The sequence below is a fragment of the Sphaeramia orbicularis genome, chromosome 3 (genome assembly GCF_902148855.1).
Source record: "Sphaeramia orbicularis chromosome 3, fSphaOr1.1, whole genome shotgun sequence".
In the NCBI taxonomy this organism is placed as follows: domain Eukaryota; kingdom Metazoa; phylum Chordata; class Actinopteri; order Kurtiformes; family Apogonidae; genus Sphaeramia; species Sphaeramia orbicularis.
Window position 1 is genome coordinate 14,568,790 of NC_043959.1, and position 17,470 is coordinate 14,586,259.

The 17,470-nt window shown below is 37.0% G+C and overlaps 1 protein-coding gene across 2 annotated transcripts in view; it reads left to right on the top strand.

Moving 5' to 3' along the window:
- Positions 1-17,470, top strand: part of pacsin3 (protein kinase C and casein kinase substrate in neurons 3) — a 35,256-nt gene that overhangs the window by 16,942 nt on the left and 844 nt on the right. For both annotated transcript variants that reach the window (XM_030127819.1, XM_030127824.1), the window contains exons 6-10: positions 3,116-3,271; positions 6,197-6,372; positions 8,560-8,680; positions 10,060-10,202; positions 15,208-15,377. In XM_030127819.1, coding sequence (XP_029983679.1) covers positions 3,116-3,271; positions 6,197-6,372; positions 8,560-8,680; positions 10,060-10,202; positions 15,208-15,377 — 766 coding nt within the window. The remainder of the gene's footprint in view (positions 1-3,115; positions 3,272-6,196; positions 6,373-8,559; positions 8,681-10,059; positions 10,203-15,207; positions 15,378-17,470) is intronic.

Below are 17,470 nucleotides of genomic sequence, written 5' to 3' on the forward strand. Positions count from 1 at the left end.
ATTTGTTTTTGCAAATAAACATTAATTTTAGATGACATTTTAGCTATGTAATATATATTATTGTGGATGGAGGCAGTAAAGCTAGGTGTAGATTACTGCACAAAGGGAGACTTGGATTTTCCTTTGTCAGGATATGTACAGTCAGTTCAGCTTGGATTTACAAGGCTGACAATTAATACTGAACAAACAAGAACTCAAACTATGAGTTATGAAAGAGCTGCAGCATCTGAAACTGACCACAATGAACATTTGACAGATAAACAGAACCACAGTGCTGCAGTTTCAGCTTCAGTTTGTCATGTCTTTTATGCATTGGGATCATCTATCAACTCACCATATATTTTTTTAGTCTTTTTTTTTTTTTTAATTTTCATCAATTACTAGAAATTTCAGGAGACCCCATTTGAATTCCAGGCGACCCCACATGGGATCCCGACCCCAAGGTTGAAATACACTGCAGTAAAGCCAGTTATTAATCATTAATTAAGACAAATAAAGAGTTAAGGAGTAACTGGAAATGGCAGTGAACCAATGTCATGTCACAGATTTAGAGTCATTAGTTAATGTTAACCCTACATTCTGTAGCACATTCAAAGGGTTATTCAGTGGAGGAAATAATTATTTGACCTCTGCTGATTTTGTTTATTTACCCTCTTTACAAATACATGAACAGTCCATGATTTTTATAGTAGGCTTATTTTAACAGAGAGAGAGAATATTAACAACAAATCCAGAAAATAAACATTAAATAAAGGTTATAAATGTATTTGTATTTGAGTGAAATAAGTATTTGATCCTCAAAGCTGCGGGAGACTTTCGTCACCAATTTTTCATCAGATCTGTCAAACCTCAGTCAAATCTTCAGTATCATGAATCTGTAAGTCTTTCTGTGATTACTCACCTGAATCTTTTCCCTCAGTGAACAGTTTCTTAGTGCCATCCACTATAAACAAACCATGTGTTTACAAACAGAGCCGGGAAGGAACTCTGGCATCTTTGGAATTTTGTCGCAATGCAATTGTGGGAAGCGGAGGTTCGCGCCACCACCTGGCGGCGGCAGTGACACCATATGATATGGTACGGATGTAACAAACTCGACGCGGAAACGGCTGGAACTCCGCTTCCCACATTGCACGTTGCAACAAAATTCCGAAGATGCCAGAGTTCCCTCCCGGCTCTGTTTGTAAACACATGGTTTGTTTATGGTGGATGGCACTAAGAAACTGTTCACTGTGAGGGAAGAGATTCAGGTGAGTAATCACCAGGTTCACCAGGTGACGTAAAAACATGGATTCCAAATCACTATCCACAGCCAGATCTCAATTTTACTCAATTATCAATAGCCATCATGGAACTACTAGAAAGCTGTTTTACAACATAAACCATCTTCAACCATTTCAGTGTGCAATTTTTGTCCAACCAATTTCTTGGACACTATTCTCCCATTTTTAAAAAAAATTTCACACACTTTTTTTTTTTTTTTTTTTTTAAACCAGTAGGAGATGTGTAGTGGTGTGGATGTAGGTTGATGGCTGAATTGAGATTTTTTACACATTTTTGCAAATTTCAACTTAGAAAATTTGTACAACCGATTTCTCAAACACAATTATTTTAAATTAAACACATATGTTCTTTATCACTAGGAGAGATGCAGCACACAGTTTAATGGCTGAATTTAAATGTTGGGATTTTTTAAAAATTCATTAAAAAAATTTCAACTTAGACAATTTGTTCAACTGATTTCTTTGACAATATACACCCAGTTCTTGTCAAATTTCAAACATGTTCTTTACATGGGTCTCTCTCTCAATTTTTGCTTTGTTTTTTTTCTTTTACAAATTTTTGAAAAGTTTTTAAAAAGATTGAACGTTACAACTCAGAATTAACCCCTGGGTAGGCAGGGTATCAGTGAGTAGGAGGGACAAAGTGTTGTGCAACTGTGCGGGGGTTTTAACTTTTTCACTTGTTTCGTTCAGGGATAATACAGTGAGTTAACCTTTAGAGTTTAGGTCAGAGGACTCAGTTTGTTGTTCTTGACCAGTTCTCAGCTCAACTAAACACATTCTGTTGCTTTGGTCAAAGTCCACTTGGTGTCAGTTTTCAAAGCTTTAGCAGACCAGAAGAGTCAGGGCTACAGTCACTGTTGACTCCTCCTGTTGATCTCATACTTTCAGCTGTGTAACTGTTTGAAAGTTTAAGTTGGGGCGGCCATGGCTCAGATGGTAGAGTGGGTCGTCAAATAACCGAAGGGTTGGCGGTTCAAATCTCGTTCAGTCCATGTGCTGTTGTGTCCTTGGGCAAGACACTTCACCCTCCTTGCCTCCAGTGCTGCTACTCACACTAGTGTATGAATGTGTATGAATGTTCGGTGGTGGTCGGAGGGGCCGTAGGTGCGAATTGGCAGCCACGCGTCTGTCAGTCTGCCCCAGGGCAACTGTGGCTACAGATGTAGTTTACCACCACCAGACTGTGAATGTGAGAGGGAATGAATAATGGATCCTCTGTACGCACTTTGAGTATGCATTCATAGAAAAGCGCTATATAAATCTAATCCATTATTATTATTATTATTTATGTATTTATTATTGTTATTATTAAGTCCAAAACAAAAATGGACTCTTTCTCCCAATAAGTTTAATATGTAAATCCCCTCTGAGACATTTGAACCAAAACACAATTGTGGGGTTTTATAACTTTTCACTTCCTTTCTTTTTAAATGACACACCTACACATCCAGTAGATTCTCCACTCACTCATAATGTCGATATTTTAAAGGTACCAGGTTAACAAGACCTCCCCTTTAATTAAAAAGCGTCTGTTTAACTGCTGCCTCTCAGGTAAATTTCAGCGCCAGATCAAACTATTGGATTCTGTCATTGTTTGCTCATTGTAAACACACAGTTTGGACTCTTTCATTTCAGTTTCATCATGTGGCAGTATGCAATAATGAACACGTCCAAGTAATCTCAAGTCAGTAAATTCAAATAAACCACAAAATAAAGGATATTCCATGTGTTTAAATTGTGAACTGGCATCCAAGTCTGAAGCTCCCAGATGGAGAAGACAGTATGTGAAGTGTTGTACTGCTCATAATACCAGCTCCGTGTGTGTTAAGGTGGAGTCCAGTAAGAAGAGTTATCATCAGGCCAGGAAGGAGGAGTGGACAGCAGTTACCAGGGAAACGCATGCCAAAGCTGACCCGTCCAAGTCACAGGAGGAAGTCCGCAAGTACGTGGTCCGATCGGAGCGCTGGAACCAAGAGGCAGAAAAAGTATGAACACGCAGATGTCCACACATTCTGTCTGTCCCTCAGTAGAAGTACAGATACCTGTGGTTAAAGTACAAGTACTGATTCAACTGTACTGCAATGAAAGTGAAGAAGGACAGGCTCTGAAATAGGGATGTAACAGTATGAAAATTTCATATCACAGTTATTGTGACCAAAATTATCACGGTTATCATTATTATCACGGTGTTATTGAAATTGTGCTCAAAATGTTCAAAAAAGTACTTATACACACACTGAAATAATTTAACCAAGTTGTATTTACAAAAAAATAAAATAAATAAAATAAAATAATAGGCACAATGTACCCTCTGTTGGCAGAAACATTCAAGTATTAACCCTTAGTGGTCTGAGCCCATTTTGTCCGTTTTTCAGTCCTTTTGATTTTTCCTTTATACACTATATAAACAAATGTTTACTATACCTATGTTTGGGATCTTTTTTTTTTTCAGCACAACTTCATCTATATCATCTGTCTATTATTTTTTTTACTTTAACCTACTATATCAACATAAAAGGCCAGAAATCACAAAAAAATATATAAAATTCGATTTGAAAAATTAATATAATTTATTGCATAAATAACACACAGATGCTTAACGAACCTTTTCAAAGACTTTATATAAATATTAGGTATATAAAATCAAAATTGTAATTAATTTAAACTATACTCAAATATTTGACATAAAAGCACATCTTTACATGGGCGTTTTTTCCCGTAAAAGTGCGGTAATCAAACACAGTTGTCATGATAATTACAATTTAAACGGTAATACTAACCGTCTGCAATTTTACCGCGGTTCATCATTATACTGGTAATCATTACATCCCTATTCTGAAATGTCCTCAAAGTTTAAATAAGCCTTTGAAACCTTTTTTTTTGGTTGTTTATATGCAAAGCAAGCTGAGTCATTTTTTTATGTTTGATTTTGTCCTGAAACACCTTTTACATAATTCTCATCTTGTTCCTCATTATGTTTGTATTATATGATATTCACAGATGGATTCATCAAGGGGATTGTGTTTTCTTTGTGTTATTGTTCCAGCCATTTAGTTTCAAGTCGGTCTTGATGTTGTGAAGGATATTGGTTTTTACCTGCTCCAAACTATTGATATTATATTGGCCTTGGTCAACTCATTTGACACTAAAACTAAAGTAACACTGCCGTTTTGAAAATGGAAGGAAGAATTAGTACAGTTATTTAAAATGTATAAAATGTATGGAGGAAAAGGAAAAGGCTCAATTAAAATACACATACCTGAAAACTCCCCTGAAGAACAGATACAAAGTAACACACACACACACACACACACACACACACACAAACACACATACTCTCTTATGTATGAATTCAGTCCCAGACTGCTGCTGCTGGGTGTGTCACTGAGTTCAGAAAAACATATTAAAGTGTTTTTTTCAACTTGGAGGCATGTCCAAGCTTGTGTTCTGTGTAGCAGAGAACAACTACAGAACAATCCACCAGTAATGGGGAAACGTGGAGCAGTTTCAGGACCTGTTTTGTAGAATCACCTTAATTAGACATGAAATCTGATAACTTTAAACCAATGGGAACAAATGACCAACAGCCAGAGTTTGTCTGGGAACAATAATTAGTCCTTACATTGATGGACTTAGTTGATGTGTGTGTGTTTACTAAGGGTGTGTATTGGCAAGAATCTGGCAATATGATACAAATCACAATACTAGGATCACGATTTGATAGATCACAATTTGATATATCATGATACATAAAAAAGAGGCCATTTTTAACAATAAATTGCGATATTTCATTTCACAATACTGTATCGATATTTTTAGGTATTTATTCAAATGCAGATATTGTGGAGGTTCATTTTTGTTTTCAGTATTTATTTTTTGTTTATATTTTATTTATTATTATTTAACAGTCTTTTATTAAATAATGGTAGTTCCTTTTGTTGGGATTGCACAAAAATAATGTTTTGATGTTAGTTATGAACTAATAGAATATGAACATTTGAACAGGATTTTAAACTGTAATGTCTGTAAAACTGAATTTCAGTTTTAACACAGGAACATTTTATGATATACAATTAGATCCTGTTCTGATCAAATAAAAATGCGTTTAGTATTTGTGCATATTTCTGGTGTAATTCAATTCTTCAAGGAAATAATCATTTTTAAAAAAGAAACCAAAAAAAATTGCCTTTTTAACAGTATCATGATATATCGTGATATATTGTGTCATAATCCTAATTTTGTGATTTGTATCGTATCACCGCCAGATTCTTGCCAATACACAGCCCTACACACACACACCCTCACACACACACACACACACACACACACACACACACACACACACACACACACGGAGTATTCACAATTTCTTGCCTGCAGCCTACATTATACTTGTGCAGAACCTTAACACTAACTATTTTCCCTTTGGATTAATAAAGTCTTTTGATTCTGAAGATGCCAAGACCCACAAAAAAGTCCACTGGGTCCATGACACAAAACCAGTTGGAAGTTGGACATTCTGAATTTTTATTGCCAGGTTTGCCAACATAAAATTGTTGTAACCTAAAACATATCCTTAAAAAGTCTTACAACAGATTTCCTTTTGAGTAAATGTTGGAAGTCTCCACCACAGGTAAATGTTTGTATCAGTTTGTTCCAGTACTGATGTTGGTTTTTCCTTGTAGAGGTCTAAGAAAAATGTGAATTATCCTTTAAAAATAAGAGTTTCCTTCTGTTTCAGTGAGAACAAGTCCTTCTTAGGTTCACCTTTTTTTGTGGACAACTGTTTGTCTGCAGCACAGACCAGTCAGATAAATCCTGTCACACATACAGAGAATCCTTTTCATAGATGAAGTCACTATTGCTCTACAGAGCATTTGATAGATTTGCATTTGCTGTTTGTGTTTTAGACGAAGGAGCGTTACAACAAGGCTCTAGAGGAGCTGAACCGCTGTAACCCTCGTTATATGGAGGACATGGAGCAGGTGTTTGATCTTACCCAGGAGGCTGAGCGCAAGAGGCTGTGCTTCTTTAAAGAAGTCATGTTGGACATCCACACGCATCTGGACTTGTCCACCAGAGAAAGGTGAGACGCACACACTGACTCATGACCTAAAGCCTATAGACTGAACACATCACATATACACAGCAGCTAATAGAAACCTCAAACTGTTGTCTGTTAAAAAAAACTGCTCTAAAAAGTAATTATAATTAACTGAATTAGAGAGAAAAAAGTCAAAACTAAATAAAACTAAACTATAATGAAAAATCCAAAACTATTAGAACCTTGGTTCACAGACAGGGATTTCAGGAATGTTCCTGAGCCGTAGCAGTGATTTCTGTTCCAGAGTCATGCCTGGTTTTATTGCAGCGGCACCTGAGGGTCTGAAGGTTACCAGGATCCAGGGCCGATTTCCGGCCTTGTGCCTTACACACAGAGATTTGTCAGATTCTCTTACATTATGTCTTGTAAAGGATAAGCTACTTCAATTCTCCACAATGTTTCATGTATGAAGATGAACTTTTCTTAAACCGTGCAGGAGTTTTGCATCAGAGCTGTATTTCCTAAAACCTACTTTTATAAATGTCTTGTTTTAATTCCTTTTCCAATTATGAAACAAGAGTTTTTCAGCAAGGATATCAATGACAGAACATAAAAACAAGCTTCTACAACTTCTGTCATTCATAAAACTCCGTGGGTTTTACTGGTGAATCAGCGTTACAGAAGATGATGATGGTGTTTCCACGGTAACTACGGAGCCTCTGAATGTCCAAATGGGTCATATCTGATGACCATGAAAAGATGAAGAACTGTATATTACACCAATTATTTACATGGATTAATAGGATTAATGGATTAACAGGTATTAAATAGTTTAGATCAGCAGATGATTTGAGCTGCTGGGGGCTGTTTGGATCTTTATGGGTTAAAAACTGGAATAGTAATGATAAGAAATTACTAACATATACTGCTGGCAGCAAGTAAAAATGAAAGCATTACATGAAAATGGTTCAAAGTAGACCCACCCCCCCATCATCGATGAATGGTTGGACATTGTTTTTGAGATTTACATCATGGAAAGGTTGTCCTTTTCTGTCAGTGTAAAAAGAAAAATATAACAAGATTTGGACTAAATGGACTGAGTATGTAAAACCAGTACGATCCAATTTCATTTGAGTATATCTATAATCCTTTTTTTTTTTTTTTTTTTAACCTGGTTGTATTTTCACTTCTCATTTATTTATTCATTATCCTTTTGAGGTACTGCATGGACAATAAGCCACAACTCCCTCATAGTTTTGTCACACAAATGTTATTAAAGATGGGGTCTGAGATGTTTTCCTGGAGCATTTTTTACTATATTCCTTAAAATCCCCTTCACACCCCGATTACAACTAATTAATTAAATGCTGTAACACAAAAATTTTTTAAAAATTAGTCACCTGTGGAACACACAGGACTTAAAAAACACCATCCAATCGTTTTGAGCGCCCACTCGAAATGACTGAACAGTGATATGTCTATCAAACTCAACTGCCATCTGCCCCTCCCCCTTCGCCCTCTGCGCGTACCCCTCTTTGAGCATTATTCGTGTGTTCCCAGAGGCTGGAAGCACTTGTACAGGAAATGAAGCCACAACCTGGCTATATATATTAGTTATATTAGGATGGAAAGTTCACCGGCAAACTGTTTTGTCACTAACATAAATCAGTAGTAAATGTAACATTAGTCACATAGGTATGAACTGGGGCTGTTCTGTAAGAGCAGGGGTGTTAGAGGAAACTAAATGAGGTATGCATGGATTCATGAGCCGGAGTCTCAGCCAGGGCCGTAGTCAGTGTCGGAGCCCCAGGCGGGGCCATACTGGACCTTAGCCGGCGACAGAGCCTCAGCCCGTGTAACATACAGAGCTGTGACGGCGTCGGAGCCCAAGCCGGGAACAGAGCAGAGCCTCAGCCGGTGAATTGTTGCTGTGCAGCGCTCGTGGACCCTCGGGAACAAGCATTGTGCATGCCACTACTCTGGAGGCGTGGCTTCAAAGGGACATCTGAAGAAAGGGGATTGGACTTGTGAATTGAATATTTTCAAAATGTAGCTTGCTCAAACCGTTTATCTAAGATCTCATACCCCACCTTTAATATGTAAAAACACTGGAAAAGCTTTTGCAGAAATTGATGCGAGTGTGCTTGTATTAGTTTTTTTCAAATAAAAAGACAATTAAAAAAGTAAAAGTCAACAGAGATAGTGATTGACAGATCTTTTGTCCAACAGATTCATAGCTCTCTATCAGGACCTGGGCCAGACGATCCGAGCCGCCAATGAGACCGAAGACCTGAGGTGGTGGAGAAACACACATGGACCAGGCATGAGCATGAACTGGCCCCAGTTTGAGGTGTGACATCATGGCTTTATACACACCTGACACTTTATGTGTGTGTGCTGCTGTTCTGTCAAAACGCAAATTGTTAAAACTCAGCTATTCCTCATCCAATCTGCACGAAATTTCACATACAGAATAAAAGTCCCACCCGGAACACAACAGTATGTGGGTGGCACAGGGAAAAGTAAAAGTCACTCATTAGCTTTGACTCATTAGGAACTGCTCCCAGCTCATTTCCATAAATCTGGACCATTTCAATTCTGTTGCCATTTTTTCTGATTCAGTTGTACCTTTGATTTACCAAATTCCTCCCAGAGAATTTATTCAATCGTTTTCAAATTTGGTCAGTCATGTCCTATGTTGAAGATGAAAAGTTATGGACATGCTGTGTGCTCGTGACTCTGTTGTGGGCAGGATGGCAAATTTTGATATCTTGTCCTGAAGCAAGAAATTGTAACTAGAATGAACTTAAGAATTTTTCTCTCAATCTGCACCAAACTTTACATGTATGAAGGAGTTCCACCCTGAACATAATGACATGTTATTTCACTTTCATTGACATAGTAGCATGATGAACTCATGAACACGTTGCCACATGTCTCAACTTCTTGGTATTTCAGATTGAAAACTGTCCTCAGAGTTGTGTAGTGTGTATGGGTGTGTATCGGCAAGAATCTGGCGATACGATTCAAATCACAATACTGGGTTCACGATTTGATATATCACGGTATATCATGATACTGTTAAAAAAGGCAATTTTTTAAATTGGTTTTGTTTATTTTTTTAAAAGACTATTTCCTGGCAAAATTGAACTACACCAGAAATATGCACAAATACTAAACATATTTTTATTTGATCACAACAGGATCTAATGTTGTATCATAAAATTTTCCTGTGTTAAAACTTAAATCATATTTTACAGACATTACAGTTTAAGATCCTTTTCAAATGTTCATATTCTATTAGTTCAGAACTAACATCAGAACATTATTTTTGTTCAACCTCAACAAACGAACTAACATTATTTAATAAGAGTGTTGAATAATAATAAATAAAATATAAACAAAACGAAAAAAAACAAAACAAAAATGAACCTCCACAATATCTGCATTTGAATAAATGCCTAAAAATATCAATACAGTACATTTTAATATCGATACAGTATTGTGAAATGAAATTTCACGATATATTGCAGAACCAGTATTTTCTTACACCCCCAGGAATGTGACCTCATGATACAGAGCATCACAATTCTGGTCGGCATCACTGCTGAAAAATGTATCAAAAGACACTGGATGGAAATAAAAATAACACTTCTGCTGATTCTCAGAAATATTGTTTTACATTTTGATGGAAACCAGACTTAAGTGTGGCTTTGTGTTTGTGCTCAGGAGTGGTCTCCAGAGGCGAGCCACAGCATCAGCAAGAAGGCGCGAAGTGGTCACTCTGAGGACAACGTAGTGACCCTAACCAACATTGTGTCATCTGGGGAAGGGGATGTCCCGCCCAGTCCCATCACTCAGGACACCAACAGGTACAAGTCTGCACTATTTCTACGGCCAGGCATTACTGATCCATCACTGTCACTCTAGGCATCCTGAATAACAGTTGTATGAAGTAGAATCCTGACCCATGATCTAAATAACAGTATTTTTTGCCTCTAATAAAATGTAATTTTATTTAAAATGTAAAAAATTCTTTGAAGAGCTTTGACTGTGATTTTTGTTATTTGACTTTTGTAAGAAGGATAGTCCTGTTTCTTTAGGCAGATCTGTCTGTTTTGTATTTAGTCATTCATGAGTGATTTGTTTTTTTTCCATATGTAGTAAAAAAAAAATCTTTGTATCATGAGTTTTAGTGATGATTTCAACTACATTAAATGCAACAGAATCACAGGAACATAACTTTGAGCACTTAAAAGGGCAGTATTGGTACTTTGCATTATCGACCGAAAATGACTGAAACTTATCAGTTGAGAGTTAAAAATAGTGAATGCAGAAGTTATGCAAAAGATGACTGCTAGTCCATCAGAATTATTTAATCACTAGATTGAGTGGGTGAGTCACTGGCAGAGAATTAACACCACTGGGTCTTTGACAACAGCATCAGAAAGTGATAAGATGGAATGAGAACAACTTTTGGAGTCAAAGAAAGTGACAAAGTGATGAAAGCTAGAAGCACTGTTGTTGTTTTCACCACACACCACACAGCTCTGAGTTAAATAGTGGGGTTTGATGCTGAAATCACAGTGTTTCTTATACAAGGATGAGTTTGATTATGATACTCATGAAGGTTATTATGTTTGCTAAACTGGCTGTTTCCTGTTTTCTGTCTAAAAACAGAGCTAAGTTAACAATGGTATAATGTAAACTACTGGATGGTGCGTCATGTAAAGATTATAAGACACAGTGTTATTTGTTTTTGTTTGAAGAGGTTGATCATCTTGGTGATATCATCATATAGATCAGTGGTTCCCATCTTTTTTTCAATGTTTGTGTCTAAAACAAGCACTTTTAGTCATTGGCTTTTAATCAATGAGTGACATGTTTCTTTTTTATATTCTTTATGCTGTTTTTATCAGATTTTAATTTGTCTTTGTTTTTATGATGGTTGTATTTTGTTGTTCTTAGCCCACTTTGCACCCTGTGTTATCACTGTTTTTACTTCTTTATTTACTTATTTAATCCCTTGTTTTATGTTTCGTTTACGGCACTTTGGCCAGCTGTAAAGTTCTTAAAGTGCATTATAAATGAAGATGGTATGGTACGGTACGGTATGGAAGAACTCCATCCCCGCTGTAAATGGCATTTGTGAAGCACCACTTCCCCCTCTAGAGTCACCTGACAGTTTGCAAGAAGTTCTTCAAGGCAAACTGAAAGTCATGTATCATGGCCTCGCTGAACTACCCCCATGCATAAATATCTTTTTGTCTCTGCACCAAGGTTATTAATGTTAACGAAATGACGAAAACTAGAATTGAAAAAACATTTTTGTTAACTGAAATAAATAAAAACTATAATTAAAAGAAAAAAACTATAACTAACTGAAACTGTATTGTGTGCCTACAAAACTAACTAAAACGGATAAAAATTATAGATAAAATTCCCTTTGTTTTTGTTTGTCTCAATGTCGGATTGATATGAAATCGATTTATTTCGCTCGAGCAATTTTGGGTAGCGGCACCATATGGCACTTCACAGTCCGTCACTTCTCGTCATTTATGGTTTCCAGTCGTCTTCTGGTCCCCACTCTACCTGGAAACATGGAGACTAAAGTTGGGAGAAAGCAGCAGAGTCCTGTCTGGGATTTATTTGAATACGACGAAGAAGAGAAAAGATATGAAAAAACTAAAATTAATACTAAAACTAAAGTAAAACTAAGCATTTAGCAAAAAATCAAAACTAATAAAAACGAGCAAACCTGCTCTAAAAACGAATTAAAACTAACTGAACTAGAAAAGCACTCGGAGAGCGCAGACCTCCTCCGGATCAGTGCCCCCCCCCATCACCACTAAAATTTAATCTTTTTTTTTTTCCTTGTGCCAGTATCAACATTTCCTGAAATTTTCATCCAAATCCATCCATAACTTTTTGAGTTATCTTGCACATGGACAGACAGACAGACAAACCAACACTGGCAAAAACATAACCTCCTTGGCACAGATAACTGGAGAAAAAAAGTCAAAACTAAATAAAACTAAACTATAATGAAAAATCCAAAACTATTATAGCCTTGCTTTGCACCTGCCACAGCTGCAGTCTGCTTGGCCTGCCTTTACCTGTCAGCTGCTTCTGGAATGTCGACGCTCAACCAAACTCAATAGGAGCATTTCCACTGCAGGAACTTGGGGGTACTGGGGGGAGGGGGGATTCACAGGGACGTCCTGTCACTCGGTCTGTCGGCTGCTGTGTCTCCACTGCAGAGTAGGACCCACCACCCACGTAATCAGTTGTGATCGTTACATGATCGATTTGGCCGTAGGATGTAGGCAGGGCCTGCACATCTGCGTCAGTCCACTTTTACAGTATTCTTTCGATTGTAAAATCCTTCACTACAGGGTGTCCCAAAAAATATGACATCATTTCTCCTGACCATGTAGTCACTCCAGTGTCAATTTTTTTGGGACACCCTGTATTCCTGAATCTTACTATCTACTACTCGTCTTCTGCAGGGAATATTATCAGAGATGCAACCCACCCTGGCTTTCCACTTTTTGAACTTTGACCCTCTGGCAGACGTTTCCGGACACTAAAGTCCAGCACAAAACCTCTAAAAAAACAGTTTTTATCCCAGGGCTGTAATTGCACTGAATACTGCTGGACATTAATTAATCGTGTGGAATGCTGAATGTTGTCCAGACTATATGATGATGTTTTATGTGTCTCTTATACTTCTTGTAACACTCTTTTTTTTATGCTGCTTTTTTTAAAGATATTTATGCCGTCAAGATTTTTCTTTTATATTTTAGTTTTTATACTCTTTTATGTACATTATTTATACTTTTTTTATGGCACCTAGGACGATTGCACTTTTTTAAAATTTCGTTGTACCTGTACAATGACAATGAAGATATTCTATTCTACTCTACTCTACTCTACTCTACTCTACTCTACTCTACTCTACTCTACTCTTTAAAAATGCAGTTTGTTTCCTATCATGCTCTGGGTCTAGCCACTCAGCGTCGAGTAAACCTTTGAGTTCCGCCCAGGACATTTCAGGGTCATTTGGAGTACATACCCTGAAGCAGGGACTTGGTTAGACCCTGTAAAGTTTCATCTAATTTGACCTGGGGGGAGGTGGGATGGAAATTTTAAGCATTATGGCACATGTGAGAAACCTTGATTAACTCATGGAATGATCAAAGTATGTGGAACGGACTATGATCTGGTCAAGTAAATACCAGCCAACAGGACACTGGCTAATCTGTGCTGTACACAGATGGTGACCTATGCCTTTCACAGGTACAGAGTCGACAGACCCCTCTACCCGGTGCTTATTTATAGTCTGAGGACCCCATCCCTGGTTGGCTGAACAGTACTGTTGCTCTGTTAGATGTTACCTCCTATGATTCTCAATTAGTTTAATTTACCTGCGTTATAAACTTGAATGTGTTTGACATTACAGCAGTTGTCTGTGAGGAATCTTTTGTGCCACCACAAGTGGTTTCTGCAGTGGAGACTAGGGGTGTAAGAAAATATCGGTTCTGCAATATATAGCGATATTTCATTTCACAATACCGTATCAATATTAAAAAGTACTGTATCAATATTTTTAGGTATTTATTCAAATGCAGACATTGTGGAGGTTCGTATTTGTTTTTTTGGTTTTCTTAATTGTTTATATCTTATTTATTATTATTTAACACTGTTTAATGGTTGTTTGAAGGATCCTAAAAGCACTTTTTACTGTCTCAGAGGCAGATGTTTGTTCCTTTGGAAACTAGGAGAATTAGAAAAATTTTGTGATATAGCATTAGATCCTGTTCTGATCAAATAAAAATGTGTTTAGTATTTGTACATATTTGGGTGTAATTCAATTCTTCCAGGAAATCTTTAAAAAAAAAAAAAAAAAAAAAAATTGCCTTTTTAACAGTATCATGATATATCATGATGTATCATATCATGATCCTAGTATTGTGATTTGTATCGTATTGCCAGACTTTTGTCAATAGACAGCCCTTGTGGAGACATACACCAACCTGTAAAATTACCCTGAAGTTCCTTCAGCTTGACGGCAGCTTTTACTGTTTATTGGTGTCCACCACCGAGCGCATCACTGAAAAACCAGGGACTTATTAAAAAAAATGGAGAAAAAAAAAACTGATTCCAGCTCCATAAAGCTCATTAATTTTTTTTAAATGACACATATCAAATAAGCCAACTGTAAAAACATTTTTGTGAAACTGACTTTTGCACATTCTTTAAACGTTTTCTTGTTTTGTTTTCATTATGTTTAGTTGTCTGGTCCTCCCCAAAGGTCTGTCTGAGGGTTCAGATGAGGTTTTCAGGTTGAGGTTAGAATCAGGTTGGGTTAGGGCAGTGGTTTTCAACCTTGGGGTCGAGACCCCACGTAGGGTTACCTGGAATTCAAATGGGGTTGCCTGAAATTTCTAGTAATTGATAAAAAAAAAAAAAAGAATTACTAATAAAAAATATATGGTGAGGAAAATAAATTCTCCCTTTGTGCAGTAATCTACACCTGGCTTTTCTGCTTCCGTCCATAATAATCTACATTATATAGACTAAATGTCCTCTAAAATTAACCTTTATTTGAAACATAGTAGAGCAAACTATTACATGATCAAAAACAAATTCATTTTAGCAAAAAAAAGTCTCTGTTTTGAATGTCTGGGGTCACCAGAAATTTGTGATGTTAAAATGGGGTCAGAAGTAAAAAAAGGTTGGAACCACTGGGTTAGGGGTAAGGGTTTAGGGAATGCATCATGTCAGTGCACCCACACAGACCAGTCTCAAAATGCAGACTGTCTGCATAATGTCATGGTTTTTCTGATTTCTCCGCGTCCTTGATTCTCCTCTCAGGGTTAAAGACTACTCGTCAGACTGGTCGGATGAAGAGAGTCCTAAGAAGATTTTGGTGGTGAATGGTGTTGGGGAGACGGAGGACAAGGAGGAGCAGGTGGAGGGGGTGCCGGTCCGAGCACTCTATGATTACATGGGCCAGGAGGCAGACGAGCTCAGCTTTAAAGCAGGTATTTACCATCACTCATGCCTACAGGAGCACTGCTGGATTAGCTTTAATAAGAGAATATAGAGAGTAGAAGTGGAGAAAAGGAGTCAAAATATTCATAACATAAAAGGAGGTCTATAGACCTGCTTTTAAGATGTGAGTTTAAAGACTCAGAATCAGTGCAGATCAGAGCAGGAAACACTCAGCTGTTTCAGGGGGTATTTTTGTCACTAACATGTAACATCAGTCTGAACATCATCAAAAGCTGATTTATTATCAAAATAAATTAATCTCCCCTCTGTCAGTCATGTACAGGGTGGGGAAGCAAAATTTACAATGAACATTTAGTTGTTTTTTCTCAGCAGGCACTACGTCAATTGTTTTGAAACCAAACATATATTGATGTCATAATCATACCTAACACTATTATCCATACCTTTTTTCAGAAACTTTTGCCCATATGAGTAATCAGGAAAGCAAACGTCAAAGAGTGTGTGATTTGCTGAATGCACTCGTCACACCAAAGGAGATTTCAAAAATAGTTGGAGTGTCCATAAAGACTGTTTATAATGTAAAGAAGAGAATGACTATGAGCAAAACTATTACGAGAAAGTCTGGAAGATACTATTAAAGAAGAATGGGAGAAGTTGTCACCCAAATATTTGAGGAACACTTGCACAAGTTTCAGGAAGCGTGTGAAGGCAGTTATTGAGAAAGAAGGAGGACACATAGAATAAAAACATTTTCTATTATGTCAATTTTCTTGTGGCAAATAAATTGTCATGACTTTCAATAAACTAATTGGTCATACACTGTCTTTCAATCCCTGCCTCAAAATATTGTAAATTTTGCTTCCCCACCCTGTATGTATTTTACATTTCATCTTAATGGATCAGTTCAGTGAGTTTTTGTACGTCAGCCTCTGTACAGACTAGGGATGAAACCACACATCTATTTACATCTACGTTTGTGCAATACAGACATAAATGTGTGTTTTCAGTTTTTAACAGCTCAGAACAATATTAACCAACCAGGCACATTCAATTCAAGATTTACTTGCTTAATTAAAGCAAAAAAATCTGCCAGTGGAACAAGTGAAAATTACCTTGGTAAGATTTCTTGAAATCAGATTTTCCAGATCTCTTATCTAAAAATCAGTTCTTATATCTCACTGAAAAGTTACTCTTTAGATGATTATGTCTTATTTTAAGTGTGATGAAATATTTGGACTAGAAATGAGAAAAATATACTTGGTACGATTTTGATTTTTGCAGTGTATCAACATGTGCTGAATGAAGGCTCACGCTGTTGGGTGATGGAAGGGACAGAGAGAATAACACACAACTAGTCGACTCCTAAGTAACGTTGACTTGTGCCACAGATGTCACTGTGTCGACAAACCGGCTTTTCTGTTAATGCCCTACTGTGTATCATTAGTAGATTCCAGATTTTCCCCACATACCCCTAACAAAAATATATACACTACAAACAAAAAATTAAGGATATTTTGAATTTTTGGGGCATTTTTTTCTGTTGGGATTCTTGCACAGCGCTTTTTACTTTTTTGTGTGTGAATTGAATTGAAACACATTTTTTAATGACCAGACATAGTTTTATTTAAAAATGACAAAAAAAAAAAAGAAATATCCTTAACTTTTTGTTTGTAGTGTACAAGTCTACATACACAACTACCTGTTCAGAGCAATTACCAAAAACTGTTGAACTGACACAAAGTGCTGCACAATGAATAAGATTCAAAACATGAAATGTAGATCAGACACAAAAGTGAGTCATATTTTAGTCTTGTTAATGTTTAGTTTTTCCTCTGTTCTCTGGCTTTGACTTGTACACCAGAATGTCTTTAAAGCATCCACTTGAAATTTAGGCGTAGACCTCCAAAAACGGGACATTTTTGACAGTTGTAGATGCTAATGCTATAGATGCTAACCCACTCACAGGTTATTTATCAATTTTATATCTATTGGTTTGTACGGAGGCGACACGGTGCTGCAGTGGATGCCACTGTCGCCTCACAGCAAGAAGATTCTGAGTTCGATTCCCAGGGGGGCCTTTCTGTGTAGAGTTTGCATGTTCTCCCCGTGTTTGCGTGGGTTC